This window comes from Anser cygnoides, chromosome 22, assembly GCF_040182565.1.
Source record: "Anser cygnoides isolate HZ-2024a breed goose chromosome 22, Taihu_goose_T2T_genome, whole genome shotgun sequence".
NCBI classification, from domain to species: Eukaryota; Metazoa; Chordata; class Aves; order Anseriformes; family Anatidae; genus Anser; species Anser cygnoides.
Window position 1 is genome coordinate 8,355,896 of NC_089894.1, and position 27,343 is coordinate 8,383,238.

At 69.5% G+C, this 27,343-nt stretch overlaps 1 protein-coding gene across 3 annotated transcripts in view; it reads right to left on the bottom strand.

Moving 5' to 3' along the window:
- Positions 1–66: 66 nt before the first annotated feature.
- Positions 67–27,343, bottom strand: part of ARHGAP23 (Rho GTPase activating protein 23) — a 37,091-nt gene continuing 9,814 nt past the window's right edge. For 2 of the 3 annotated variants that reach the window (XM_066981868.1, XM_066981866.1), the window contains exons 2-24: positions 17,277–17,456; positions 14,049–14,073; positions 13,032–13,124; positions 12,603–12,681; positions 12,131–12,185; positions 9,543–10,974; positions 9,098–9,253; positions 8,806–8,917; positions 8,661–8,718; positions 8,409–8,546; positions 8,026–8,325; positions 6,682–6,743; positions 6,128–6,255; positions 5,847–5,965; positions 5,603–5,758; positions 5,145–5,223; positions 4,886–4,959; positions 4,705–4,794; positions 4,452–4,577; positions 4,241–4,282; positions 4,041–4,134; positions 2,523–2,554; positions 67–2,398 (exon numbers count right to left, since the gene is read on the bottom strand). In XM_066981868.1, coding sequence (XP_066837969.1) covers positions 1,349–2,398; positions 2,523–2,554; positions 4,041–4,134; positions 4,241–4,282; positions 4,452–4,577; positions 4,705–4,794; positions 4,886–4,959; positions 5,145–5,223; positions 5,603–5,758; positions 5,847–5,965; positions 6,128–6,255; positions 6,682–6,743; positions 8,026–8,325; positions 8,409–8,546; positions 8,661–8,718; positions 8,806–8,917; positions 9,098–9,253; positions 9,543–10,974; positions 12,131–12,185; positions 12,603–12,681; positions 13,032–13,124; positions 14,049–14,073; positions 17,277–17,456 — 4,680 coding nt within the window. In that variant the 3' untranslated portion in view covers positions 67–1,348. Of the gene's footprint in view, positions 2,399–2,522; positions 2,555–4,040; positions 4,135–4,240; positions 4,283–4,451; positions 4,578–4,704; positions 4,795–4,885; positions 4,960–5,144; positions 5,224–5,602; positions 5,759–5,846; positions 5,966–6,127; positions 6,256–6,681; positions 6,744–8,025; positions 8,326–8,408; positions 8,547–8,660; positions 8,719–8,805; positions 8,918–9,097; positions 9,254–9,542; positions 10,975–12,130; positions 12,186–12,602; positions 12,682–13,031; positions 13,125–14,048; positions 14,074–17,276; positions 17,457–21,344; positions 21,759–27,343 lie in introns of those variants that run through there. The other variant, XM_066981867.1, reaches the window with a different exon arrangement.

Genomic DNA, 27,343 nt, shown 5'->3' on the forward strand with positions numbered 1-27,343 from the left:
TGGGGGCTGCAGCATGGAGGAAACGGGGTCCACGAGCTGGAAGGCGCAGCAATAACAGCAGGAAACTCTCCTCGAATAACCAGTTTATTTCCACTATATAGACCGGGACTCGTAGGAGGACAGTTTCCAAAGCAGGGTTTTTTTTTTGTTGGGGCTGGTTGGTTTTTTGCAGTTTTGCATATACCGACTCGTACAACACGCCAGGGGTACACATGCAGAAGGGTTTAAAAAGTCAACAGTGGTCCAGCGCTTTGTGTGGTCGGGGCTGGCCTTTCAGCTGAGCAAAACTTCTTACAAAATCCTTATAAATCCTTTGTAATATGTTACACATTTAGAGACACTATTTACAAAAAAAAAAAAAAAAGGGGGGGGGGGAACTTTACAGCAAATATTTGCATAACGTATGAGAACGACGTGTAACAGTGACAGTGACTTGACTTGATGCCCCCCCCCAGCCCCAGGGGCAGCTGCCGGGCCCTGGCACACGCGTGTCTGTGCTCCCCATGTCCCCACGTCCCCCAGCCGAGCCGTGCCCCCCGAGGTGGCAGCACATCACCCCCTTCCTAAAGTGCTTCGGGCCGGGACGGGAAGCCTGGGGAGATGGGGACGGTGGCGGGGGGGGGGGTTAGAAGGGTGAGCAAGGGCTTTGGGGGCTGCTGGGTCCGACAGGGGCTGGGACACACCTTGTGCCCCGTCCCCATGGCACGGTGCTGCTCTGAGCAAGCCCCTCGTGTAACACCGCTCCTGCAAGACCCCAGCCAGGCCGCGTCACCGCCACATCCCGCGGGGGCCATCACACCCAGATGGGAACCCCAAGACCGCCATCACCCAAACCCTGCGGCCCCACACGCGCCGTGTCCAGGCACAGGACAGTGCGAGGGCACCGAGGTCCCCGGGTCCCCTCCCCGAGGCTGTCGGGGGGGGGCAGGAGGGGAGGGCTCCGGCGGGGGCAGCCGCAGCCGCAGCACCCCGGGAAGTGCCCGCACTTCGCACCGCCGCAGCTGGGCAGCCCCAGGGCCGGCACTGCCGGGGGGGCAGGGACCTCGCAGCCTGGGGGAGCAGGGGATGGGGTGGGGGGGACACTGGGCTCATGCACCCCCCCACCGTGGGATGGGGCCAGGCTGCAGTGCAGGACCCTGCAGGGCCCCAGTGACAAGGTGGCTTCGTCCCTCCTGGCCCACCCGCTGCACCGGAGCCACGGAGAGGCGTCGCGAGGGAGGCCGTTAAATAAAAGCAGCTTGTCAGGAGCACAATTAAATACAAGAACATATGCGAGTCCTTAAATTAAACACTGTCCCCCAGCTGGAGGGGGGGGGAGCCGGCAGCCCCGGGGGGGCCTTCCAGGAGGTCAGAGACACTGGGGAAAGCGCAGGGGGGGCGCAGGGCCGGGAGCTGGGGGGCCAGGGCTGCCCGGGGGGCTCTTGGTGCTGGGTGCTTTGGTGGCACCACCGGGCTGGGCCGGGCTGGGCGCCGTGGGCCGGGCTTTGGTGGACTCCAGGCTGCTGAGCCCCGAGTCCTTGTCAAGGCAGGGCCCTGGGGGGACGTCGAGGCCCCCCCGCGGCTCCTTCCACTCGTTGAAGTTGAGGTCCTTGAGGCCGCCGGGCACCACCACGGTGTGCCGGCGCCAGCTGCTCTTCTTGCGGCGCGTCTCCGGGGAGTGGGCTCGGCGCAGGCGGACCCCCATGTCGTCGGCCGAGGCGCGCAGGCGCTGCCGGAGCTGCTCCCGCAGCGAGGGCCGCCCAGGGGGGGCCCAGCCACCCTGGCCCTCCCCGGCAGGCACCGGGGTCTCACCGGCCGGCCGGGGCCGCCCCAGCTTCCTGCGGGCCAGCGTGTCGCACTGGATGAGGCGGTGGGAGTTGAAGGAGGGGCGCCCGGGGGGCACCTTGTCCTCGCCCCCTGCGCCCCCCTCCACCTGCCCCAGCCTGGCCCGAGCACCCTCCCGGCTCTCCGTGTCCGTCTCCACGTGGCTGAACTCGCTGCGCTCGTCGTCCGCCTCCTCTCCGCGGCTCTCGGCCACCGACTGCACCTCGGAGCACAGGCTGCGGTCGATGGTGGACAGGGTGGAGTAGCCCGACACGATGGAGCGGGCGTCCGGCGCCGGCTCGGCCCCACTGCCCCCGGGCTCCAAGGCGCTCTCCTGCTCCGGCCCCGCCGGGCTGGGGGCTGCCAGCTCAGTGCCAGGGCCGTGGGGAGCTTTGCCAGGCCCCGGCGTGGCAGCCGTGGCCTCCTCATCCTCCTGCTCCTGGCCCTTGGTGTCCCTGTGCTCCACGTCGTCATCGGTGCTGCTGCTGAAGCCCTCGGCCTCTCGCCGCTTCTTCCTCTTGCGGTTGACGGCTGAGATGAAGGGGATGGCGAGGAGCTCTCGGTGCGACGGCTCCTTGCGCGACGGCCACGTGCCCTGGAAGGACAGGGGTGCCACAACTTAGGGACAGGCTATGGACCCCGTCCCCGCAGCCGGGGTTCCCAGCTGTGGTGGGGGCATTACCCCGCTCCCTCTGGCCCCAGCCCGGGACCCCTCTCACCTTCAGTTTGGCAGAGCCGCTGTGGGTCGAGTCTGTAAGGCAGAGAGAAGAGAAGGGGGTTAGCGAGGCCCCGGCAGGGTGGGCGCATGCTGGGGCAGGGGTTCAGTGGGCAGAGCCGGGGACGCTGCTCTGCTCCCCCAGACTGGGGACGGGGACACACTGGAGCCATCGGCCCAGCCAGCCCCATGCAGGGGTGCTGGTGCTGAGCGGGTTTGGGAGGCTGCAGGAAGGAGCTGGAGTGTGGGCAGGCTCTGGTCCCACATGGGGACCCCGGCACCGCTCGCCCGTTGCAGCGCTGGTCACTGCAGAGCCCTGAGGTACGGAGTGGGGGCGAGGGGGGGGCACACAGGCAGACAGACACAGTTCGCGCTGCCAAGAGCACGGCCGCAGGACCCCAACCCTCCCGTGGCCATGGGGCACAGACAGGACTGGGGCACGGCCCTGCCACCACCACGTCACCAGCATGGGACATGGGGAGCAGCTTCAATACCAGCGCTGGGGGCTGCGACGGGGCAAGTGCAGTGATGGGCTGAGCAGGGGGGGGGCTCGGACAGGCCGTGGGGCTGCCCTGCGCCCCCCAGTGGGTTAGGGGACAGGTGGGGACGTGGGGGGTGACAGGCAGCCTGGCTCGAAGGACAAGGACAGCACAACAGACACCCTCTCCCACCCCGCAGGCCCCAGCCCAGGATGGGGTTAGAAGCTGCTGACGACGAGAGAGGGGGAGGCAGAAAGGTGCTGAGCCCTCCCCAGGGAATGGGGAACCCCAGAGCCCGGCATTTGGGTCCCGGGGCACTTGGCACCGGCCCCTGCCGGGGTGTGCCAGCACCAGCCCCAGAGACACCACAGGGACCCACCAAAGAGGGGGGAGAACCAGGGTCGAAGGAGTTTGGGCTCTACTGGGGCCCGGGAGCCCCCCGATGCTGGGGAGCCCTGGGGACAGTGGCTGGGCAGGACAGACCCCCCCCCCCCCCCCCCCCCGCCCCTCCTGCTCCCGCTCTCTCGTGGTCACCCGGAGGAATTAGTGCGTGAGCAATGCACCCAGGATCAACACTGTACCCGCTCTAGCTCTCGAGGAGGTCCGCTGGAGGAGGAAGAGGAGGAGGAGGAGGAGGAAGAGGACAGCACAGAGAAGTTCAAGGAAAGAACATAAGAAATCAGTCGAACGTCAAAGTCTCCCGGTCTCTGGGCTGGCAGCGTGAGCAGAACAGGGGGGGCACGGGCAGGGGCCCCGCAGCGGTCGTGGCCCAGGTGCCACTCGGCCGGGTCGCAGGGGATGAGCAGCCACCGGAGCAGGGGCGACAGGAGAGGGCAGGGAGGGGGCTCTGCCAGCACCCATGGGTGTCCCCGCATCCCAACAAGGAGGGCACGGGCACATCACGCTCTGGCACAGAGCTGCAGCCATGGAGAGCCTGGCCGGCTGCCTGTGGCGGTGTGAGCGTGGGGATGGAGTGGCCAGAGGCAACTGGGGTGCCCCAGTGCCAGGACCAGGGGGACCCTGCCCCAGGCATGGCTCCTCACCTGAGGCATCGCCGGGCGCCGCGGTCCTGCCGATGTTGGGCAGCAGGTACTCGATGTTGGGCACAGACTGCGCCTCCTTCTCGTCCACGGGGGTCTGCAAAGGGACAGGACGCTCGGTCAGGGGGCTGCTGATGGCCACCGGGTCTGTGCCAGGGCTCTGCCCCGCTCTGCCCCCGCCTCCGGGCCCGGCCTGGACTCACCTTCTCGCCCTTGTCCTCCTTGTCGCTGAAGAACCAGTCTGACTGCAGAGGGAGATGGCAGAGGGGTTAGGGCCCAGCCAGGCAGCCCTGGGGTGCAGCAGTCCCCCACCCTGACGTGCCTCCCCCCAGGCAGCTCCCAGCCCCAAATCGCGGGGATCAGCAGCCCCCCCTCCAGCCCCGCTGACAATGAGGTCGTGCCGACGCCACCTACGTGCTGGATGAGGGTCTCCACGATTTTGTAGCGGTCGGGCATGTGCGTCACCATGTCGGTCATGTTGTCCTCGGACGTCCGCACCAGCGTGGGGCCGAACACCAGGGCCAGGTTTCGGGGCTCCATCTGCAACCAGAGCTGGGGTTGGTGCCTGCCTGTGGCCACCCCCCCCGGTGCCATCTCCCTTCCTACCCCACCGGGAGCTGCGGCTCAGCCCCAGCTGGGGGGCTTGAGTCCGGGCAGGGAACAGTACCTTGTTCTTCTCCGAGTGGTCCGCAATGGTCTTCAGGTGGCCCACCAGGAACTTGAGCGTCTCGTAGTAGTGACCTGGCAGGTCCCGGATCTGTGGGAGGCACAGGGTCACCCCTCTGCTCGCCCCACAAGCGGCCGGTGCCCCCCGCTGCCGACAGCAAGGCTCTGCCCCGTCTCCCTACCAGCTTCCGCAACGTCCTCATCCTCTCACTGGCATCCTCTATCCGGTTGGCCTCGATGAAGTCATTGTACTTATCTGAAAGGGACAGGGGTCAGGACCAGGGGAAGCAGGGACGCCCCTTGGGGCCAGGGACCCCTGGGTGCACTGATCAGAGGGTGGGGGTGTCCCAGAAGGACGGGACATGGAGGGGCAGGGAAGGGACAGGGACCGGGGCCGATGGGCGCAGCGGGGAGGTGCCACGGCCAGGGTGCGGGACTCACCGTCAGTGAAGAGCGGCTCGGGCAGCTTTCGGAAGAAGGATTTCAACAGACTGCTGATGACGTTCAGGTCCTGCCACCGCTGCGGGGAGAGAAGGGGCTGCTCAGCGGGACGGCACCAGGGCAAACCCAGGCACCAGCAGGATAAAGTCCCCAGCCCAGGGCCACCAACACCGAGAGGGAAACCAACCAAGGCCACCACAGCCATGAGGACGGCAGGAGTGTTGTCCCCACCCCGCACCCAGCAGGGAAAGGCCGGTGCCACCACTGGGCCATGAGATGCAAAGAGACAAACGTGGCCTCGAGCTGCCGCCCACGCTGCAGACAGCATCCACTAGGCGGCCCTGCCACCCCGGGGATGGTCACGGCATGGAGACGGGGACGCGACGGGGACAGGGACCAGGAGAACAGCCCCAGGAGCACCCCAGGGGCACAGGGACGGGGCCGTGGGGGGGCCTCACCTCGTCCTGCAGGTTGATCTCGGTGGCTCCCTTGTTGAGCTGCTCCTGCAGGCTGGACACCACGGCGTTGTTCCCGGGCACGCGGTAGATGCCCATGTACTCCAGGCCGCGGTCCTCCACCACCTTGCAGCAGGCTTCGACGATCAGGGGCACGTTCTGCGGGGACAGGGAGCGGTGAGGGAGGTGCGGGGCTGTGTGGGGTCCCCGGGGCTGCCCCTGGCCGAGGCACCACCACGCGCTCTACCTTGTTGTCCGGGGCAGGCTGGCAGTCCTCCAGCCTCACGCCAAAGGCGCGGGGGGCAGATTTCTTGTTCTTCTTCATGATGTTGATGCCCCAAGGGGCTTTCTGGGAGCTGCTCTCATCTGGGCGAAAAACAACCACGGGATTATTTGTTAAGAGTCAGGATGGACAAACAGCAAGAGCATCCCTGCTGCGCTTGCGGGGGTGAGCGTGCGGGCACCCCTCCCGGCGAAGCGCGCAGGTTTGCTGTGCCAGAGCTCCCCGTGCCGCAGGGGGGCACCTACCTTTCATTACGGCCGCATCCTGCCTCGGGGACCGGGGTGCGCTGGTTCCCGTCTGCTTTAGGAACTCGGCTCTGATCCCCAGCCCACGGGAGCCCTTGGGCGAGGAGTCGGGCTTGGCACCCGCCGGGCTGTGAGGAGAGCAGGGTCAGGGAGGCACAGCCGGGACCGAGCACCGTGGATGGGCCCCCACCAAACCCCCCCGCAAGGCCCGGTGTCTGCCAGCCTGCCCAGGGTCCTGCCCCGGCCCCATGGGTGCTCACGGGGCCCTTCCTGCCCTTTGGCGCTGACCCCACAGGGCAGCACCCCATTCTGGGGGATCACAGGGCTGAGCCCCATGCCAGTGCCGTGGGAGCTCCGAGCCCTTTTAACCCCTTGCTCGGAGCTTGCCCGAATCAGGCCCTTCTTGAACCCCAAGCAAAGTCTAGTGCAGCTGGGACGTGGGGGTGCTGCCCCACTGCGGGTGGCACTGGTTTTGCTCAGTGCCCACTGCTCCCTGGGGCGTCCAGGGGTGGGCAGGGTGCCCCGCTCGCGCCCCGCAGCCCTGGGGTCCATACCTCACTTTCCGGTAGTCGTTTAGCTTCTTGTTGATAAGCGCTTGGCTGGCAAAACCGGGGTCCTGGGGAGGCAGAGACAAGAGGGGAAGGGGGAGCTTGAGCAGCGCGTTCTCCAGAGGCCCTGGGTAAGTCCACGCTCTCCCAGATGCCACACGGGGCCAAGGCGCAGCCCGCGCCTGCCTCCAGCGCTCCTCGCCGAGAGGCACCTCCAGCGCCTGCCAGCCCCAAGCCGGGGTGAGGGCAGGACCCGAGCCCTGGTGCCCCACAACAACCGGTGCCCGGCAGCGCTCGCTGCCCCGCAGAGGCCTCCGGCGCTCCTCGCCATGGCACACCGTACGCGAGCAGCACAGGGGCTCCAAGCCGGCCCCAGAGGCTCAAGTCCAGCCCTCTGCAGCACGTACACCTCCACCTGCCTGAACCAGACACACGAACTGCACCCCACGGTGCCCAAAGCCATGCACCCTTCCCTGCAGGGTGTTCCCTGCAGGGTCCTGGCCCCAGCGGGCAGCCAGACAACTCCAAGTACTCCAACCCGGCAGCACCTTCCCTGCACCGGCGCTGCCAGCCCCGCGCCCCCCGAACGGGGCTGTGCCGCAGCGAACCAGAAACCGCTCCGAGCTCAACGCACCCCCCAGGGCCGGAGCCGTGCCACAATCCCGGCATCAACGCTGAGACCAACCAAGGCCATCGCGGCACCACAGGGAGATGGTGCACACCAGCCCAGCGCCGGCACATCCAGCCCTGCGCAGCCCCTCCGGTGGAGCCCGCGGCCCCGGGAGCAGCTCTCCCTTCTCAGACCCGAGCAACCACTGCACAGACCGCAGCGAGGGCTCAGCCCCGACCCTGCGCCAGCCCCGAGGACAAGCAGCACCACGGGGACCGTGTCCGGCGCAGGCAGGGAGCTCCCTGCAGGTCTCACCCGCAGCCACAGCGACACCAACGCGCCCCAGGGTGCTGATGCACCACGGACGGGGCTCCAGCCAAGCCACGCGCGCTCCTCTGCCGCTGCACTACCAAGCGCAACCAGCAGCTCTGGCACAGCCCCTGCCTGGCCGAGCCGCCGCGATGCTCCGAGAGCTGCGCCGCCTGTGCCGAGCACCTCGGCGCACCCTGCCTGGCCAAGCCGACGGAGCCGCGCTCTTCTTGGATGCCGCGGTGCCCGGCAGCCCCCGTGCACCCCTGGGAGCACGGCGCGGCGCGCAGGACAGGCGAGCCCCACGCTGCCCGGCCGAGCACGGGCTGGCCGTGGCCTGGGGAAGCAGCACAAGGCAAAGAGCCGGAGAGAGCCGAGGCGGTTAGTGCCGGGAGAGCCAGAGGCAGCCGGGAGCCCCATGTGGCTCTCACCTCGCCCTCGGCCTTGCTGTTCTCCCTGATGACTTTGATCCAGGCCAGCATGTCTTCCCGATCCTCTGCCTGAAAGAGATATTCACAGAAGTCAGCGGTCGTCAGCCGGAAGACGTGCTTCCTCTTGGTCTCGCTGTAGGAAATGTCCACCAGGCACGCTCGGATGCTGATCGGCTGCTCCTCCTCACCTGGGGCCGGGCCGCAGGTCACTGCCTCCCGCCTGTCCTTGCACAGGTACAGCGAGTGGGTGCGCAGCACGGCGAAGACGCGCTTCCACTGCCGGATGCCTCCACCGACTTTCTGCGGGGAGAAGGAGCCGGGTCCGGCCGTCAGAGCTGCCCGCGGGCCCCGTGCCGCTGGCCGGGCCGGGGGTCCCCGCGTACCTTCCCCTTTTTGGTGAGGATCTGCTTGTAGTGGAGCCAGCCCTCCTTCCTCACGTCGCTGAACGTGACGTCCGAGAGGTCAGAGGTGGAGTGCCTTTTGGAGCGGGTGTCTTCGGACGTACCGAGGCTGTCCAGAGACTGCAGGGGTGAGACGGAGCGCGGGGTCACGGGTGCTGGCATCGGCTGTGCCTGGCCCTGCCACCCCCCGGCTCCGTGCCACCGGCACCGCCAGCCCCGGCCGCCTGCACTCACCCCGTCGGTGAAGAAGCTCCTCAGCATGCGGAGGCTGGGGACCCGGCTGGGCATCCTCCTGCGGAGAGAGCAGCCCCGTGAGCGGGGTCACGTCGGGGAAGGGACGGCGCCCGCGTGGTGGCCGGGCGACAGGAGCCAGCCCTACCTGAGGATCTTCCCCTCGTCCCGAAATGTGTTCAGACCATCGTCGCATGACTTGGAGCGCTCGGTGGTGATGGCCAGGAGGTAGGAAGAGCGGCGGCCGGCCTTGATGCTGCCTGCGAGGGGGAGGAGGACAAAGCACACGGTCACGGGGCTTTGCAGGGCTCGGGCAGGTGCCGAAGGTGTCCCGAGGGGGTGAAGGGGGCAGAGCTGCAGCCCCCGGCCCCAGTGAGCCCATCTGCCCCTGCCAGCCCAGCTCCAGGTCCGGGGGTTGTCCCCGTCCCGTCCCCACTTACTGCAGTCCTGCGAGTAGTGCCGGCTCAGGGCAAAGGCGAAGGTGGGCGAGGAGGGGCTGGTGGCAACGGCGGGCGCAGAGTTCATGGCACTGGAGACGACGGAGGAGGCAGGGACGTGCTTGGCCTTCAGGTCGATGCTGGGGCTCGTGGGCTCGTCTGCGGGAGAGGGGTGGGAGGTGGCAGGAGGGCTTAGGGCAGGATGGGACAGGAAAGCCTACGCTGGGAGCCCCTGGCCCCTATGGCAGGTGGCGGGTTTGCACCCCCAGCAAAGCCAGAAGCCCCCGCTGCACCCAGACCCTCGCACCGCAACCCTGACCCCCACCGCACCCTGCCCTGGGGACCCCACGTTGGGACCAGGCCCCCCACGGTGCCCTCCCTGCCGTGGGGCACTCACTGAACTGCCCATCCTGGAGCAGGGCCAACAGAGACGAGCTGCCGGACTCACCGATGAAGGGGATGGATGCCAGAGAGTCCTCGGGGGCCGCCAAGGGGGCCACGCGCCGGCCCGGCCGCTCGGCTGCCGGCCTCTCCCCCCTGCTGCTGGCTGCCGGCGGGTCGCAAATGTCCGTTTCCTTCACCCCATCGGGGAACACAAAGTTCATCTGCCGCAGGGGGGGCGGCATCTTGCGGCCCGTGGGTGGCTTCTGACGCAGGACCACCTCCTCCCTCCGGTCCTCGTGCTGCTCGGGCACCCGGCTGCTCTCCAGCTGCTGCTCCTGGGGGGCTTCGGGGGCCAGCGGGGGGCCGGGGTGAGTGGGGCCAGCAGGCAGGGGGGCAACGGGGGCTGCCCTCTCTGGGAACGGGGCTGCCGTGGCGGCCGGCCGCTGCGTGATGCTGAAGGTTGGGAGGCCACCGAAGGCTGGGTCGCGGAAGGAGAGGGCGTGCAGCAGCCCGGTGCGGCGCTGGAAGGAGGGGCTGTAGCTCCGGTAGCCGATGTAGCCCGAATCGTCCACGCTCTGTAGGTTGGGTTGCGACGGGTGCTTCTGCACGGGGGCTGCCGGCTCCCGCGAGGCGGAGGAGGAGGAGGAGGGGGGCGTGAAGGAGCCGTGCGTGCCGGGCGGCCCCGCGGCCGTGGCTCGGCAGAGCCGCTCGGGCGGCCACGCGGAGCGGTCGAGGCGAGGGGAGAGCAGGGCGCCGGGCTCCAGCACCTCCATGGAGCGCCCGCAGCGGCCCAGGCCGTGGTCGGAGCGGGCTCGGTGCGCCCAGCCCTCGCGGGCGGGCTGCAGCAGGGTGTCGTGCGAGGCGCTGTGCGGCCAGCCCCGGGGGGCCGCCGAGCCCCCCAGCCGGTCCTGGGACACGCTGCGGTAGCGGGGCGGCATGGCGTATCGGCGCTCCTCCGAGGTGCTGCGCCGCGGCTCCTGGCTGCAGAACCAGCGGGACAGAGCTTGCTGGCACTCCTGCCGGCCCGGCACCCGCGGGCCCCCGCCGCCCTCCTTGAAGCCGCAATGAGTCCGGTGCTCCGCCAGGTGCTTGGGGCCCCCGTAGCAGGAGGAGGCGACGGGGGGGACCCCGTAACGCTCGGGCAGAGAGGATGCGCTGGAGCTGGGGCAGCCGCTTCGGGAGAAGGAGCCGGGGCGCCCGTGGGGCACGGCGGGGCGCTGCGGGGGGCCCCCGGGCTGCGGTTCCTCGGGGCGGTGTGCGGGGCTGCCACCCGCCTCGCTGCGGGCGCCGGCGAGCGCGGCCGTGCTGAGCGGGGACGAGGGGCCGGCGGGGCGGTGGGCGCGGGGGTCCGGAGGCTGGCCTAGGGGCGGCTCAGCGCCCCGCGCCTGGAAGGGGTACGTCTTGCGTGGGTAGCAGATGGGAGGGGGCTCGGGGATGCTCTGCGCCCCGCCGGAGTACGGCTCGTTGCCCTTCAGGTAGGCATCCTGCGAGTACGCCTGCGGGAGGACAGAGGGGGTCAGGGTGGGGGGGGACCGCGGCCACAAACCCCGCTCCCACCCCTGGGCAGGACCCCGCAGGGACGCTCTCTCCTCGTTACCATCGGCTCAGGCTGGGCAGGGCGGGCTGCAGCCCCCCGGTCCTGCTCTCCCACAGGCCCCCCCCCCCGGGCCGAGCAGCGCCGCCGCCAGCCCCTTCCGCTCTCCCCGCCGCCACGCAGCGCCCGGCCACCCCCCCCTTCCTGCTTCCCAAAATACCCCGGGACGCACGGGCTGGCCCGTCCCCGAGCCCTGGCTTTCCCTTCTCGCTTTTCACAGGCGCCTCTGACTCCACGCCCTGGGAAACCTCAGGGCCCGGGGAAGGCACAGATGTGAGAGCCCCCCCCAGGCTGCAAGACCCCCACCCCCATCCCTCTGGGGACCGTGCCACTGCTCGAGGACACCGGCGAGGACACCAGCGGCAGGTCCTGGCGCGAGCAGACCCCAGGAGAGGCGCCCACCAACCTCCCCCAGCCCCCTGGGCTCCAGCCACCCTCTGGGGTCAGCGGCTCACCGCCGCTGGAGCTGCTTGGGGGGCTCTGAGGATGAGCCAGACCCTAAAACCCAGAGCACCCAGCCCTGCAGCTACGCCTGAGGATGCCCCCCAAAAAACAGGGGGCACATTCCCCAGCCCTTCTGCCCCTGAGCCCCCCAGTGCCGCCATTTCTGCATCCGCTGACCCTCGCAGGGGCCCTGTCCCCAAGTGTCCCCCAGGCACCAGTGTGATCGGGGGCACTTGGCCCCCCCAAAAAAAACCAGGATGGGCACAGGCAGGGAGAGCAGCCCCTCTCCCGGCCTGCCTGCACATTTCCTCCCTTCCTGGCTCTCCCCGCGGGGCTGCTCGGGGTTCTGCCGGCTGCCGCGGGGCGGGGAGGACAGCCGCCCCCCAGCCGCACACCGCAGGAATGCCGGCACACCCCGGGAAGGCCACGCCGGGGAACCTGAGCCCTGGAAACCAAACCGGTCCCTGGCACCCGCCCGGCAAACAGCAGGGGCAGGAGGAATTTCACCGCCCGGCTCCGGGATCTGCGCCCGACTCAGCGCCGGTGCCACCGGGACCCTGAGCCGGGCTGGGGGCAGCCGGGGGCAAAGGGCTCGGCCGAGCCGGGGGACTCACCAGCTGGAGGATGTCCTCGTCCTTGGGCATGATGGAGAGCTCCAGCACATCGTCACTGAGGAGAGAGGGGGTGAGGGGTCAGGACGGCCAGGGCCGCGGGCCGCCTGCCCCCGTGGGTGAGGTCCTCTGTGCCGGGTCCCCGCGGCGCCTTCGCCTGCCCCAGCCTTGCCGATGGGGCTCGTCCTGCCAGCACCTCACACCAAGTCCCAGCAATGCAGAGCAGCCGCAGCATCCTCGTCCCGCGAGGGGACAAATGTCCCCGTCCCCACGGCAGAGGCACCGGTCACGGCGCGCTGCTGCCGGTCCCCGTTCCCCCGCTGCACCGAGTGAGTCACGGCTCCGCCAGACCCAGGGACACCCGGGGACCGTCCCGGTGCCTGCTGCGACATGTCCCCTCCACGTCACCTCCCGGGCTCTGCCCAGCCCCGTGCTCCTCCCAGCCCCGTGCCAGCCCCCTGCGAAGGGGACTCACCTGTTCTGGATCAGGGCGATCACCTGCGAGTAGGTTTTCCCGATGATGCTCTCCCCGTTCACCTTGACCAGCCGGTCCCCTGCAGAGGGGGGGGAAAGAGATTGTCACCCCGAGCGTGCGGGAGGTGGGGACGCCTGACTGTCCCCTCACAGCAGGGACTGGACACGTCTGGGGCTTTGGTCAGGGGCAGAACCTGGTCCCGTGTGACAAGGGGAGCCGTGGGGACCCCAGCACTGCTCAGGGCATCTCCACCCAGGGATGACAACAGGCAGTAGCAAGAAAGGGGGGAAAAGAGGGAATGCAAGAAAAGGACCAAAACGAGCCCCAAAAGCCCTGGCAGACGAGGCAGAGCTTTGTGCCCATCCCACCAGCAGCTCTGAGCCTCCCTGGCTCTGCCACCCAGCGGCACCCGCGGCATGCCCCGCTCACCGGTGCGCAGCCCGGCCTGGTGCGCCGGCCCGTCCTCCCGCACGTTCTTCACGAAGATGGTGTCCATGGGCTCCAGGCGGCTCCGGGGGGGACCTGCTCCCAGGGGACAGAGGGTCAGGGAGCCATCGGCACGGCCAGGTCCAGCCCCCCGCGAGGAGCAAGGCAGGCACCCCGCACACACGTGCACACCTGCGCACGCCCCCGGCCCTGCCAGGCTTTTGCACGCTTGGCCCGTGGCCGTCCCTCCTCTGCCCCACTGAGCCCGCGAAACCTGCGAAACACAGGTCCTGCGTGGGGGAGACCCCTCTGCGGGTCCCCTGAGCTCCCCTTGCCCCCAAAGCAGCCACAACTCCTCCTTGGCACTACAGCGGCTGCGGTGCTTTGCTACGGCAGGGGACGTCCCCCGCTGCGAGCGCTCAGCGGGCAGGTGGTGGGCAGGTGGCTCGGGCTGGTGCTGGCAGGCAGGGGAAGGGCGGTGGGGACACGGTGCTGATGCGGGATGCTGAATTCCCTGGGGACCCCCCCCCCCCCCACAGCGAGGCCGGTGTCCCCCCGGTCCCCGTGGGCACCCAGCGCTGGGTCTCAGCACCCCAGCCCGCCCGGCCCCGCGGTGCCTCGTCAGCCCGCCAGCGCGTCGATGCGTTCTGACGCCTTCACATTCTCTCCCATCACCGTCAGCCCCCAGGGGAGAGAGGCCACGTCCCTGTCCCCAGACACCCGAACTCAGCCCAGCCGTGCGCCACGGGTGCGGGTGCTGACCCATGCCCAGCTCCCTTGATTTGGGACAGCCCCTGCGGCACAGCGAACCCCCCAGGGGGGCACTGCGCCCACCTGCCTCTCCGCGTGTCCCCAAGCTGCCACTGTGCTGCTTCTCTGCCTGCCTCCGTTTGGGGCTGTGCCACCAGCACCGTGGCCACCGACCAGCGGAGACGGCTGACCACGACCTGGCCAAAGCCCCCACTCCGACCCACACGAGCCCTCTGACAACCACAGCCCCCGCGCAGTGGCGGCGCTCACCTGCTCGGTTCCCATTCTCCTCCTCCTGCCAAGAGAAGAGAAAAACACTCATTTGGTGGCTGGGCCAGGACGGACACCACAGGGGGACCCGGAGGGGACAGGATGGAGAGGTGGGGTTGGATTCCCCCAGCCAGGACAGCTCGGCGGCACCCCACAAAGCCCCTCGCGGACCCGCACGTCCGTCCGTCCCTCTGCCCTCTGCCGCCCCAGGCTGCGTAGCCAGGGTAAAATTAACTCCTGACACCGGATCCCGCAGGGCCGTCAGCGCAGCCCGGTGGCAGCCGAGAGCAGGATCTGGCCCTGGGGCACCAAGCTGCTGGGGAAGGGGCCGGTTTTGGGGCAGGGAGTGTGAATTTGCTGTGCCTGCATGGGCAGTGGGGCTTGTCCTTCTCTGGGGCCCCTGAGCCTCCCCGGGGAGAGCATGAGCCCCCGGGGTGGAGGGCCAGAGGGGTGCACAGGCACCCACACCACACCACTGCAGTGCCCCTGGGGCACAGCCCCCCGGCAGGGACAGCTCTGCCACAGGCAGCCTGGGCCATGCTCTGCTGCATTGCAGGAGGGGTGCCGGGGGGGTCCCGGCCCTCCCCTCCCAGCCACGGGAGAGCCAAGGTGCTCAGCCTGGGCAGGGCACAGGGTGCAGGCCCCCATCCCACCAAGCCCCCAGCCCCGCTGTGGAGCCGGCTGCCCCCTGGGCTGCTCAGCCCCACAAGCAGGTCCTGAGGATGGAGCCAGGTGCCTGGAAGGGGGTTTCTCACCCTGCAAGCACCTGATCCTGCCATCGCCAGAGCGAAGCACTGCCTCGTCTCCAGGCAAGAGGCTTTGCCAGCACCAGCTCCTTTGCAGGGCAGTGGGGCACAGCCCCGGTGTGCCCAGGATGGGCACGGCCCTCTGGGGCACTGGGAAGGGCCAAGTCTCCCCCGCAATGTGAGGAGGGGATGCTCCTGGCGAGGAGGAGGGGGCTCGGGGACCTCCCCATTGCACAAAGGGAAGGAAAAGCCATGTCCCGCAGCCCCGGCACACACCCGGCACGTGGGACACCATCGCACCGCTGCCTGTGCACCGAGCAGCTGCCACGGTGCCGATACCAAACCATGGGGCTGCCGAGGGACCCTCGGGGGACCCAGGAGGCACAAACTCGCCCCAGCGCCCAGCCCGGCCCCCAGGCAGCCCCGCTCCCCGGAAAGGCGCTGACGTGGACGCGACGGTGCTGGAGCGCGAGGAATGCGGAGCTGCCGCCCCCCTCCCTGCTGAGTCAGCGCCACCGAAACTCAGCCCCCAGACCTGGCCGCCCGCCGGCACCCATGGGTGCCGAGCCAGCCGCGCCGCGCCCTGCGCTGCCAGCTCGGAAGTGCCGGGTTTGGCTCAGACCGGGTGCCGGGAGCGATTCCCAGCTCCTTCCCAAAAGCATCCGTCCCTTGCGGGTCTCTGCCGGTCCCTTCCCGGCCCTGCCGTGCCGATGCCACGCCGGGCAGCACCACGCGCTCCGTCCTGCGCCCAGCACTGCGGGGCAGAATCTGCCCTTAGCTCCTGGAGGGTGCCCTCGAGTCGTGCAGGTCCGAGGAGGGGCAGCAGCGCCGCGGGCTCGCAGCGGGGTTGGGCCGTGCCCACGACTTCCCTTGGCAGCGCCGCAGTGCCGCAGGCGGCTCAGGTCTGCGCTCCTGGCACGGGCAGGGAAGGGCAGGCACGAAGGGCTGAGGGGAGCAGAAGCGGGAGCCGGGGAAAAGTGCTGCCACTTGGGGACACCGGGACCCGGCTTTGGCAGCGGGACCACGGGCGACTTGGTTCTCCCCACCCCGTGATTCACTTCCCACAGCATTTCCCTGTCTGCTGGCGGAGGGCGGCGAGCACTGGGCCGTGCGGCTGCCGGACGCGTCCCCTTTGTGTGCACGAGGCTGAGGGGGGGACGTCACACCCCAGGAGACTCGGAGCTGCCGTGGCAGGAGAGCTGGCCGGTCACTTTCACGTGCCGAGGGCACGGCTCACACAGGAAGCTGCCGGGTGGGTGCTTGGGGTCCCCTCGCATCCGTCCCAGAGGAACAACGTGCTGCTGGTGGGTGGGGATGAGCAAAGCCCACCCGAAGGCACGGGGTTGCCTAGTGCCCAGCCCCAAAATCCAGGAGGGAGAGGGCAGGCTCAGCCAGCAAGGCAGAGGAAGCAGGAGGGATTTGGGCTGGTTTTGTGGAGGTGGCCCTGAGCAGAGGGGGCTCCCCAGCCAGACGCCTCCTGCTCACCCCCTGGGCGCAGACAGAGAGGGGACGTCCCCACCCCTGCCCTCACAGCATGGGGGGACCAAAGGACCAGGCCAAATCCAGGCTTGCAAGACAGGAGCAGCTTCCTCTGGGAGCTTGCAGGAGCAAGACAGGCGTAGCCCGGGGGGCTTCCCAAAAGCCGGCGGCTCGCAGGGTGCAGGGGTTGAGAAATCCTCGGGTCGCTCGCCCCAGCGGCGCAGCAGCAGGGCTGCAGGGGAGCCGGGAAGCTGCTGCCTGGCTCCCAGGGCAGATCCAGCCCAACGCCTCCAGCTGACAGGCAGCACGTTGTGAAACCCTGAGCTTGCCGCCCAGCCCTGCGCTGCAGGCACGTCCCACCGGGGACCGGCACGCCGCCCTCACCTCGCTTCTGCCAGTCCCAGCGCCCGCAGGAGCCCCAGTTTCTGCTGCAGGGCTGCATCTCCGCAGGGTTGGTCCAGCACCCTCTGAAAAGCCAGCTCCTGGGCTCCCAGGCGGCCACGTGCGCTTTCCTTTGGCTTGAGCCATGTCCTGCTGCGACGTCCCCACTCCCTGCCCGCGGGGTCCGGGGCAGGATGTGTGCTGCAGCCAGCAGTCATGCCAGGGGCTCAACATCGTCTTTCCCTGCTGTTCCCAGGGCTGTCTGAGCCTTGGGGCTGCTGCTTGGTGCTGAGGCACCGTCTCCGTTCCCACAGACGGCCGTGTCCCCAGCCAGAAAGGCTCCGGGACGTCCCTGGAGGCGCTGCCCACTCGCTGCTTGCTCAGAATGCGGCTCCCAGCAGCTCCGCGGCTCCCCCATCTCGGGGCCACCCATGGGTGGGGGCACCCAGACAAGGCGGGCAATGGATGGCCCGCTCCATGGCTCCTCGAATCCTCCCATGCCCCCAGATAACAGACAAGCATCCTGCACCAGCTGGCCGTCCCCCAGCCCCTCTGAGCCCCCAGGTCCCCCTCTCCAGCAGACCCCAGACCGGGGTCCCCCCGCCCCCAGCCCCAGCCCTACCTTGGCCGGGGAGTGCACCGCCGACTCGGGGGGGTAGACGATGAAGTGGCGGAGGGTGAAGCCGAACCCCCCCTGCGTGCTCTTCCGCAGCACCACCGTCTTCGGGCCCCCCCAGGGGAAGGGCCCCTCCGGGGGCGCGTTGTCGTTCGGGGACGCCCCATCTCTGCGGCCCGGCGTCGGCTGTGGGGACAAGGGGGAGGTGTCACATGCAGCAGGGTGAGTGCGGGCAGCCGGCCCCAGCTCAGCACCACGGCCCTCGGCCCCGGGGTCTGCTGAAAAGCCCCCCGGCTCCCAGGAGATCCCTCCCGACTTCCAGCCCTGCTGCAGCAAACGACAGCTCCCGGAGCCCACCCCAAAGGCATCGCCAGAGCCTCCTTGTGAGGGATGTTTTGGAAGAAGGCACGTGGAAAGGGAAAAAAAGGCGGGGGGAGACCTGGAACGAGCCGTGCCTTGGGTCTGGACTGGACCCAGGACAGAGCAGACGGAGGAGAAGCTGCAGAAGGGGGGCAGACAGGGGGGTGCATGGCCAGGGGAGCCGGAGCTGCGGGGACAAAAGGTCCCCTTCCGATTACTGGTGACAACCAGGAGCGCCCTGGGGCAAGCCGGAAAGAGGCCTCCCGGGAGGCGGCGGGCAAAGGGCCACGGCCGAGGAAGGGCAGGGAGCTGGCAGGGCTGGGGCGCTGGCAGGGGACGCTTCCTGGAGCCAACCCCAGCTCGGGGCCAGCGCCGCCGCGCTGCCTTCCTGCACGGGCCCCAGCTGCCGGAGCAAGGCGGCGACGCACGGTGCCGGGAGGTGCTCTCCGCAGGGCTTTCTGCTACGAAGCTGTGTCCGGGGGCTCCTTCGTGGCAGAAAAACGGCCCCGTGCTGCCCCTGCCCCATGCGAGCGCCTGCAACGCAAATCCCCCGGCCTCGAAACAGGGACCGCAGGGACACGGAGCGCGGCCACGCGGCCTTCCTCGAGTCCCCCCCCTCAGGCGCGTCCTGTCACCTCCATGCCCAGCCAGGCGCACGAAGCAGGGAATATTTGATCAGGCTGTGCCTGCAAGCAAGATAACCCCCTGCCACCCCGCCGCAGGCTGGGGAAAGAGCTGCCGCCAGATAAACCTGCCGGCGGCACCCGCACACCAGGAGCAGCAGACGGGGCCAAGAGGGCCCAAGAGCTCAGAAACCCCAGGTTTGCAGAGGGGACATGGCTGCACACCTGGCTGCACACCTGGCTGCACACCTGGCTGCACACCGCACGCCTGGCTCCGCACCGCACATCTGCAGCGGGGGGCTCCGCCAGCAGACCCCCGGCTGCGGCTGCGGTCACCCAGCCCCCGGGGCCGGATCCGTCCCCACTGGCAGCTCCGCTCACGCAGCGGTGCCCAGGCCCGAGCAGCCACCGGATTCTCCCCCAGGAGTGTTAAAATTCAGACGACATCTCCCCCGCCAGAGGGAGGGCAGCAGTAGCCGGCGGGGTGATGAATGAGGGAGAGACGAGGCAAAAACCAGGCGGGGAGGGGAAGAGGGACGCACAAAGGGACGAGGCACAAAAAGCCTTTGTCTGCGCCTGTGCTGAGCCGGCCCTTTTGCTGCCCGATCGGCTCAGCAGGGCTCCCTGCACCCCCTGTGCCCCGTGTCCCGTGCACTCCTGGCTGCGGCACCCGTCCAGGCTGGGGGGCCGGGGGGGGTCCCATCCCTCCAGGGGCAGGGGAGGGCACAGCCGCAGCCCCGCAGGCCCCAGCCAAGGGCTCCCGTGTGGCATCTCCCCAGCACAGCCCCTCTCCTGGCCCCCACGCCCCCCCCGGCAGCTCTGTTTGGGGGCAGCGACTTGCATGGAGAGACGCGGGGAAGCTCGGAGGCTTCGCCTCCTCTGGCAGCAGCAGGGAGATGAGGGCGGCTTCGAGCACTTGCAGACCCCACAGAAACCCCAGGAGGTAGAGAGCTGTGATGCTCCAAACCCTGGCACCGGGGAGACAGAAAACCCCAGCACCGGAGTGGAGCACGGCAATGCCCCCAGCCCTACGCGCCCCCAGGACCCCAAGTCCTCCCTGCGCCGTGGGGACCCAAAACATGACCAGAACCAGCACCCCAGGCTCCCGCAGGGACCCCAGGCCCCGCACACCGCGACACGACGCCCGTCCCCCTCTGCGCCCTCCATTGTGTCGGCCGCCGGCTCGCTGGATTATTTTTAAGCTGACAGCTGAATGTGCCCCGCTGATTTTAACCAGCACCGACAAGCCTCGGAGAGGGCAGGAGCGGTGCAGACACCAGCGGCGGCACCGACCCGCGGGGACGGGGACCTGTCCCTGTGTCACGGGCATGTCGGAGCCGTGGCCATGGCTCCAGTGTGCCCGTGACACAGGGACACGTCCCCAGGCCCGGGTTGCCCATTACCAAGCACTTAGCACCAGCACCAGCTGCCCAGCAGGCCCCCGGGACCCCCCCACACCTCTCCCCCTCCCCAACAGGCTGAGCCGCCCCATTAGCATCCTGCTCGCTGCCAGCTGCTGGCACCGGGAGGGGACACGGGGCGGACAGAAGGGTTTCCTCCCGCAGCTGTGGATGCTCAAGCGGGTCCCAGGCCCCCCCTGCAAACCCACCACGGAAAGCGCTGAGGACCCCAGGCGAGAAGGTGCTGCGGCCGGTGCCCAGAGGTGACCCCAGCCCGGTGCCCATCACCCGGAGCTGGTCCCACGAGCCTGAACCCAACCTTGCAGAGGAGCTGGGGGAGATCCTTGCATTGCAAACAACCCCCCCCCGGCTGCTTCCATCCCAAGGTCCCGACCTCGTGCTGGAGGAGGGACTGCGCAGGGACCCAGCACCCTGACCCTGCTGCCAAGGACAGGGGGACGCCGGGCAGGAGCACACCGTGTTCCCTTTGCCCTGATCGCCAGTCCCCTGTAGGACTTCTACAGCCCCCCAGGCCCCGTCGGGGGGGGCTTCCCCCTCAGTCCCCAGCTCCGCTTCGTCCCCCTGGCCTGAGCTAGCCTGGCGCGGGAAGTCACCCGCTGCAAAGACCCAGACGAGACCCCACAGAGACCCCTGTGAGGAGACAGGCACGGCGAACCATCCCGCACCAGTCTCAGCTCACCGTGCCTCAGTTTTCCTCTTCGCCCGCCCTAGCTCGGAGCTTTCCAGGCCGCAACGCCCCAGCCGTGTGCTCGGACATCCCCCAGGCAGCCCACGGCCCCGCGGGTTCCTGCAGCTCCCCTGGGGGACAGCAAAGCCCCAGCGAGGGGCCGACACCCGAATTGTCATCCCAGCCATTTGCCCCTGGTGCCCCGTCCCCTCTCCCCGCGGGGAGCCAGCGATCTCCTGCTTTTGGGCTTTATTTTAACCGCAGCCCGAGGTTTCTCGTGCGCTCTGAGCAGCTGCGTCCTGCTCATTAGCCCGGCTCCCCAAAACCTCCAGCCCCGCAGAGGGAGGGGGGCTCTGCCCCCCCGTCAGGCACTGCCTTCAACTTTGCACAAGCCGCCCCTGAGCCCCGCTGAGCCTCCCCTGCCCCGCGCCAGCAGCCGGACACGGCCCCGGCGCTAAACCCCAGCGCTAAACCCCACAAAGCCGCCCCAGCGCTGCTGTGGCAGGGCCGCGCGCCGGGGCTCATCCCAACAATCGGCCGTGGAGCCGGGCACCGGGCACGCTGCCCGCCCTGACGCGGTGCCGGCCGGCACCTCCCGGGGACAGGCGGCCCCGGTACCCCCCCGCTCCCTCGCCCCCGGCACCGGCACCGGGTCCTTGTGCCACGTCGTGTCCCCCGTGGGTAGGTAGCCCCCGGCGGTGTTCAGCTCCTGCAGAACAAAGGAGCGTTCTCCCCACGTCCCCCAGAGCCCTCGGGGTGGGCAGGATGCGTCCCCCTCCCAGGCACAGCGAGCAAAACCCCCGCGCACAGCCCAGCCTCGGAGCCCCCCAGCAGGGCACGAGCCCGGCCCCCCAGCCGTGGCTCCCCGAGCCCCCAGCCCCAGCAGGGGACAGAGCAGAGGGATCACAGCCCCAGGCCACCCCTGCCCGGCCCCACCAGCACCCTGCAGCCCCCCGCCTCCTTCCCCCCCAGCCAAGCAGCGACTCCCGCGCGCGGTTCTCACCCTGCGGCCCTTGGCGGTGCGAGGGGGCGCGCAACGGGGCCGGGGTCCCGGGGGCCAGCGGGGCTCGGGGGCGGCGGCGTGCCGGCGCAGGCTGCTCAGCCAGATGCAGCGGGGCTCGGGCGAGCTGCAGTCCACGCCGACGGGGCGCTCGCACCGCCAGCCCTTGCCGGCACGCTCCACGCTCCACAGCGCCTTGCCCACCACCGCCACGGGGCTGGGGGCCGGCGGGGGGCCCCGCAGAGCCCGCCGGGACCCCCGCTCCCCTCTTCCCGAGCTCTCTTCCACCATGCGGCCGCGGGATGGGCACGAGATGCAGGCGGCGGGGCGAAGCAGAGCGGGCTCTCAGCCGTGGGAGCAGCCGGTGGCCGGCAGAGCCACGGCTCCCGTCCTCGCCGCCCCTGGCGGAGGGATGGCGGGGACCGGCCGCATCGCGGCGGCTCTCACAGCGGGCTGGCAGCTCTCCCCCGCCAGCAGCACGGCCCCCACCGTGCACAGCGGAGGACGGGGGGGGGACAGGCGGGGGGAGGCGGGCGGCCGCACGCCCCAGCCCCGCTGGAGGGCTCCGGCTCCAGCTGCTCGCGGCGCTCAGCGTTCCCAGCCCCGTCACCCCCCCCCCCCCCGGCCTGAAGTTTTGCTTCACACACACTTTCCCTTTTTTCCTTTTTTTTTTTTTTTTAGTTTTGTTTTTCGTTTTGTTTTTTAACCGCCCCCTTCTTCCTCCATCACCCCGGGCAGCATCCGACCCTCCCCGCTTCCTCCTCTCCCTCCTCCCAGCCCCTTCCTTCCTTCCTCCGCTCGCCCGCCGCAGGGCACCGGGTGATGCCGGGATGGGGCTGACAGCAGCCGGCGCACCCCTGCGAGGGGCTCTGCAATGGGGAGCCCAGGGGAAGAAGCCGGGGGTCCCAAAGCCCCCCCCCAACCCCTCTCTGAGCACGGGGCCCAGCAGAGCCCCCGCAGCAGGGACATGTCCCAGCCCCACGCTCTGCTCTCGCAGCCCCCAGGGACTGGTGCAGCCCCCCGGTGGCGGTGGCAAAGGGAGGGTTCTCCAAGGACGTTCCCCCACCAGGAGCCCAACCAGAGCCCCCCAGCTCCTCCGCTGCCCCCAGCGCCCCGGCACCAGGGCAGCCGGTCCCTGTTCCCCACAGGCCACCAGCCCCCGTGATTTAATCCCCAGCTCAGAGCCCCCGGACAGCCAGGCACGGATGGCAAACCGTGCACACCCCCGGGTGCGCCGGGGGGGCTCCCACAGCTGTGGGTGAACGATGAATTCCCCTTCCCCAGCCCACCCCGCTGCGCATCCCCCAGAGCCATCCACACCACAGCACCCAAAGGGGGGAAGAACAAAGACAACGGCGGCACCCAGGGGAGCCCAGGCTGGTCCATGGGGTGCAGAGGAGGAGGAGGAAGGACCGGGAGGAAGGAGCGGGAGCACCCAGGGACAGGGACCTGGAGCTCAGCATCCCCGCAGGGGCCCCGGGCACGTCTCGGGGGGCAGCCGCTGCGGCCCCAGCTGGGACAGCCCCGCACGAGGGCTCCCGTGCCGCATTCCTGCCGCGCTGGAGGCCGGGGGGAGGCACGTGCGGCCGCGCCGGGGAAATGCCGGGCATTGCTGGGATTGCAGCCCCAGGCCACGGCCCCCTCCTCTCCTCGGCCCCCCTGCACCACGACCACAGTGGGACCGATGCCACGTGGCCACTTCCCATGGCCACCGGCCCAGCTGGTTCCGGACACCAGTGAGGGGACGGTGCCCAGGGCACAACGCCACGTGAACCCCCATGCGCCAGCAGCACCACGGCATTCGGCACGGCCCCAGCACCAACCCTGGCCAAAGCGCCACAGCCTTGTCCCAAAACAGCCCTGGTGCCTGCCCCGGTGCCTGCCCCGAGCCCCTCCCGGGGCTGCTCGATGGGCCCAGCAGCAGCCGTGTCCCCAGAGACCTGACTGCACGCCCCCAGCACACCCCCTGGCACCATCCTGGTGCCTCTGCGCCAGCACCCTGGGGAGAGAAGGGGACGTGGAGACGTGGGACACGAATCCATCACTGCCTTTCCTCCCCTGGCCCCTGGGCACTCCCCCGCGGCCACCCCCACGTCACCCGGCGCGTGTGCCAGGGGTGTCCCATGGGAGCCACCCCGGGGGGCTGCCCCGGCCCCCGCCTGCAGCCCGGGGACAGGCAGCCTGCCGATCTGCCCGGCCTGCCCCGACAGGCAGAGCCGCCGAGCCGGCGGAGCGAGCCGGGGCTGACGCAGCTGTCGGTGCCAAGCAGCGGCCGGGGGGGGGGAGGCGCTTTGCTTCCCAGCCGCCTGCTGAAACCACGCAAAAAGGGGGAAAAATTGGAGCTTGGGGCTGGGGGCTGGCCCCAGCCGGAGCTGCCCGGTCCCTGGGCAGCCACGGCGCTGTGCGACCCCCGCACGCTGGGGGCCCGATGGGGAGCGCAGGCTGAGCCCCTCACCCAGCACCGCTCCCTGGCACCCATGCATGGCCCTGTTTGGCCACGCAGCCCTTGATGCTCAGCACCAACGCAGGACAGGGGCATTCTACAGCCTCTGCGCGCTCCCGGTGTCTGCACCTTGGAAAGCAACGAGGCCAAAGCGGGGGCCGTTCCCCCCCCCCCATGCACATCGGCACCTGGAGCTGTGCCGGCTGCCCCGGGGACAGCACGGAGAGGGGGGTCTGATCCTGCCACCTCTGCTCACGCCTTCCCTGGCAGCACCGAGCACGCAGGCAGGCGCTGACCCCGCGCTGTGCCGCTGGGGAGTCGGGGGGGGGCCGCTCGCCCCGGGGCGCGCTGGGCGCAGCGGGCTGAGCGGAGGTCGGGCCCCCCCAGTATTGTTCCCGCAGCCCAAACTGGGAAAGGTCAGGCGGCGTTCGCGGGGGCAGATTCCACCCCGAGGAATGCGAGCGCGCCTGGACGCCTTCCAAAATACTTGTGTTTTGCACAGGAGTGTCCTAAATAGACAGCCAAACGGGAGCAAGGGGGAACGCGGCGCGCTCCCGGCATGCACCGCCGCCGCCGGCACGCCGGGGCAGGCAGCGGGCGAGCGCCCACGCGTGCGCACCCACGCTGCCAGCGGCCAGCAGGGCCCTCTGCCGGCACCGCTCCCTGCCCGCTGCTCCGCGCCGCCCGGGGTTTGCTCGCACTGCCCTCCGCTCGCTCCTGCAGCCTCGCATCCTCCAGGGCCGAGCAGGGAGCACGGGCGAGCTGCTGGGAAGCTGAGGCACACGGGAGCCCCGAGGAGCCCAGCTCACGTCCCTGAGGTGTCCCAGCTGGGGGTGGCACCGCAGCCCCACGCTGACCCCCCCCCCGATCCCAGCTGCGGCCCTGGGTCCCTGCCAGCAGGAGCATCACCAGCCCTTGGCAGGCTGCGAGGATAACATCACACCCGGGCAAGAACAGAGGACAGAGGGACCAGGGGGACCAGGGGGACGGCCAGCTGCCGGCCCTGCCACCACCACCACTGTGCGCGGGACCCCTTCAAGCCCCCTCCTCCGGCACCAGCAGAGGTTTCCCCAGCCCGGAGCCAGCACAGCGCAGGAGCACACGGGGCCGGGGGGGAGAGGGCAAACACTAATCCCTCCTGAACAGCGAGCTGAGATTAGGGTCAGAAAAATGAGGTTTTAATAGGATTTTTGGGGAAGAGAAAGCTGTGTTGAGGCAATAGCTGATTTTTAGCCCTTACATGGCGGTGTTTCCCTGCTCCCACCTGCAGCGGGGCCCAGGGAGGGGGACCCAGGTCCCACCCCTGCACCTTCAGCCCAGGCCAGCCCCATGGTGCTGCCGGCACGTGGGGAGACAGCAAGGGGACCCCGGAGCTGCTCCAGTGGGGACGGCGGCGGGTCCTGGCCCAGGGATGTGCTGGCAGAGGGCCGGGGGGGCCAGGTGGTGGTGGCAGTGTGACCCCCCAGGTGACAGCGCCTGGGAGCAGCCAGCCGACCGGCCCGGCCGTGCCCCAGCCTCCCAGATTAACGCCCCGCAGGAGAAAGCTTTTTAATTCTCTTTAACCCAAACGGGGGCTGAGGAGCTTTGCAGCTCAGCGGGGATTTGGGGGCGTGCTGCTTTGTTTGCACACAGCCGGCGTGTGCCCCCGCCCCTGGGACGCCCCTTCCCCAACGCCCCCCGGCAGCAGGAGCCAGAACCACCGGGGTGACGGCGACACCCCCAGCGGGGACGCACCACGGTGGTCCTGGGCAGGACAGGAGCGCCGGGGACGGGCAGGGTCACGCGTGGGTTTGCTCTGACCATCCAAGCAGTTGCTCCTTAGACAGCCCCCCCTTTTCCTGCTGCCTTCACAGGCGCTCGGTTGGCAGCGGCACCCAAACACCCCCTAGGGACCGAGCATCGCCACGCCGAGGCGCGCCGAGCAGCTCTCACAGGGGAACCAGGGGCAGCCGCCAGGAGCCCCTCGAGCACAGATTTGGGGCTCCCAGCCCTTGGCCCAGCTCACGCTGGGGCTGGCGCAGACGGGGCTGCGGGAGGTGCTGGGCTGAGGGCACCCAACCCTTGCCCGAGGCGCCCGGCGCTGCCAAGGGCACGGCTCGAACCACGGCACCGCCCGGGGCACCGGCACGACACCAAGGACAGGGCCAGGCTCTGCTGGGGGTCAGAGACCTGTCAGCATGGGCGGCTGCAGCCCCCCCAGGGCCAGATCCCCTCCCGACACCGGGACCCCCCCACCCGCATTTCCCCACCGAAGCAGCCGGGCAGGGGTGGTGCTGCCCAGGGGATGCCAAGCGCCAAAGACAAACGGTGCCGCGAAGCCGCTCGAGGAGCGGCGACCGGGACGTCTGCCATTCCTCCCTCTCCAGCCTGGGTGTTAACGCGGGGAAGGAAATCGCCTGGTTCCTTCCCAACACAAACTTTTATCTTGACAGCGGCTCCTTCGCAGCCCCGCCGCCAGCCCGCGCCGGGTGCCGCTTGGCTCCCTTCCCTCCCTCCCGCAGCACCACCGTGCTCAGCTCCCTGCCGGCCCCCCGTGCCCTGCTGGGCTTTCTTGCCCTTTGTGTCCCGAAGCTGGAGGGCTCCAGCTCGCCCGGCCGGGGCACTGGGGCTGCGGCACAGCATTAGGAGAAATTTGGGGAGGTGGCTGGAGAGCCCTCTCCCTTTTCCCAAAGTCCCCAGCCCCGGGTGCCTGCTGCAGCTCTCCAGCCATGGGGTTCAGCAGGCACTGGGGGAGCCCGGCCCTATGGGGGTCCCCACCACTGCACCACCACGGCTGGGTCTCCGGGGGCAGGATCCCCCCGGGCTGGCGGCAAGGACGTGGGTGCTGACGCCAGCATCTGCGCGAAGCCTGCGGGCTCACGTGCTGCCTCCGCTCACGGCACCACGTCACGAGCGCAGGGCAGGACGCGGAGCTCAGCCCTGCCAAGCTCACACGCGCCGAGCTCTGCGGGGACTCCGGGCACCACCTCCAGCCCCAGCACGGGTGGGCCTGCAAGGCCGGGGGATGCTCAGGGGCTCAGCAACGCGCTCAGCAAGGCTTCAATTCATGGTGCTGGAGGGGAAAGCGGCTGCGAGGAGGGGGACGAGGGCTCAGGCCCGAGAGGAAGGAAGGGGGGGAAGAGGGCTCGCTGGTGGGGCTGCCTCCGTCCCCAGCTCCTCCTCCTCATTCTCTGCCCTGTCCTAAAAACGGCGTTATCGGCAGCAAGCCCTAGAAAAGTAACAGGATTCCATTTCCTGTTTTTCCCATGGAAACCCTCAAATAGAAGCTGGCCTCATTATTGTAATTTTTCGGGTCTTTTTTTCAGCAGGGCTAACAATGAGCCATTTCCTCCGGTGGCTCTGAGAGGCACCTTGCGCTCCGCTCCCGTTTGTCCACGGCACCGCGGCGGAAAATCCTACCCAGCGAGGTCAGGGGCAGCTGCCGGCGACTTCCAGCCCCTGCCCCACGCGGGGCCGGGGGCCCGGGGAGGGGACGGCCACGTCCCTACACCCCTCGCACCCACAGGGGACCCCGCGGCACCGTGCTTGGGTGCTGCACGGGGACCAGGCCCAACATTAA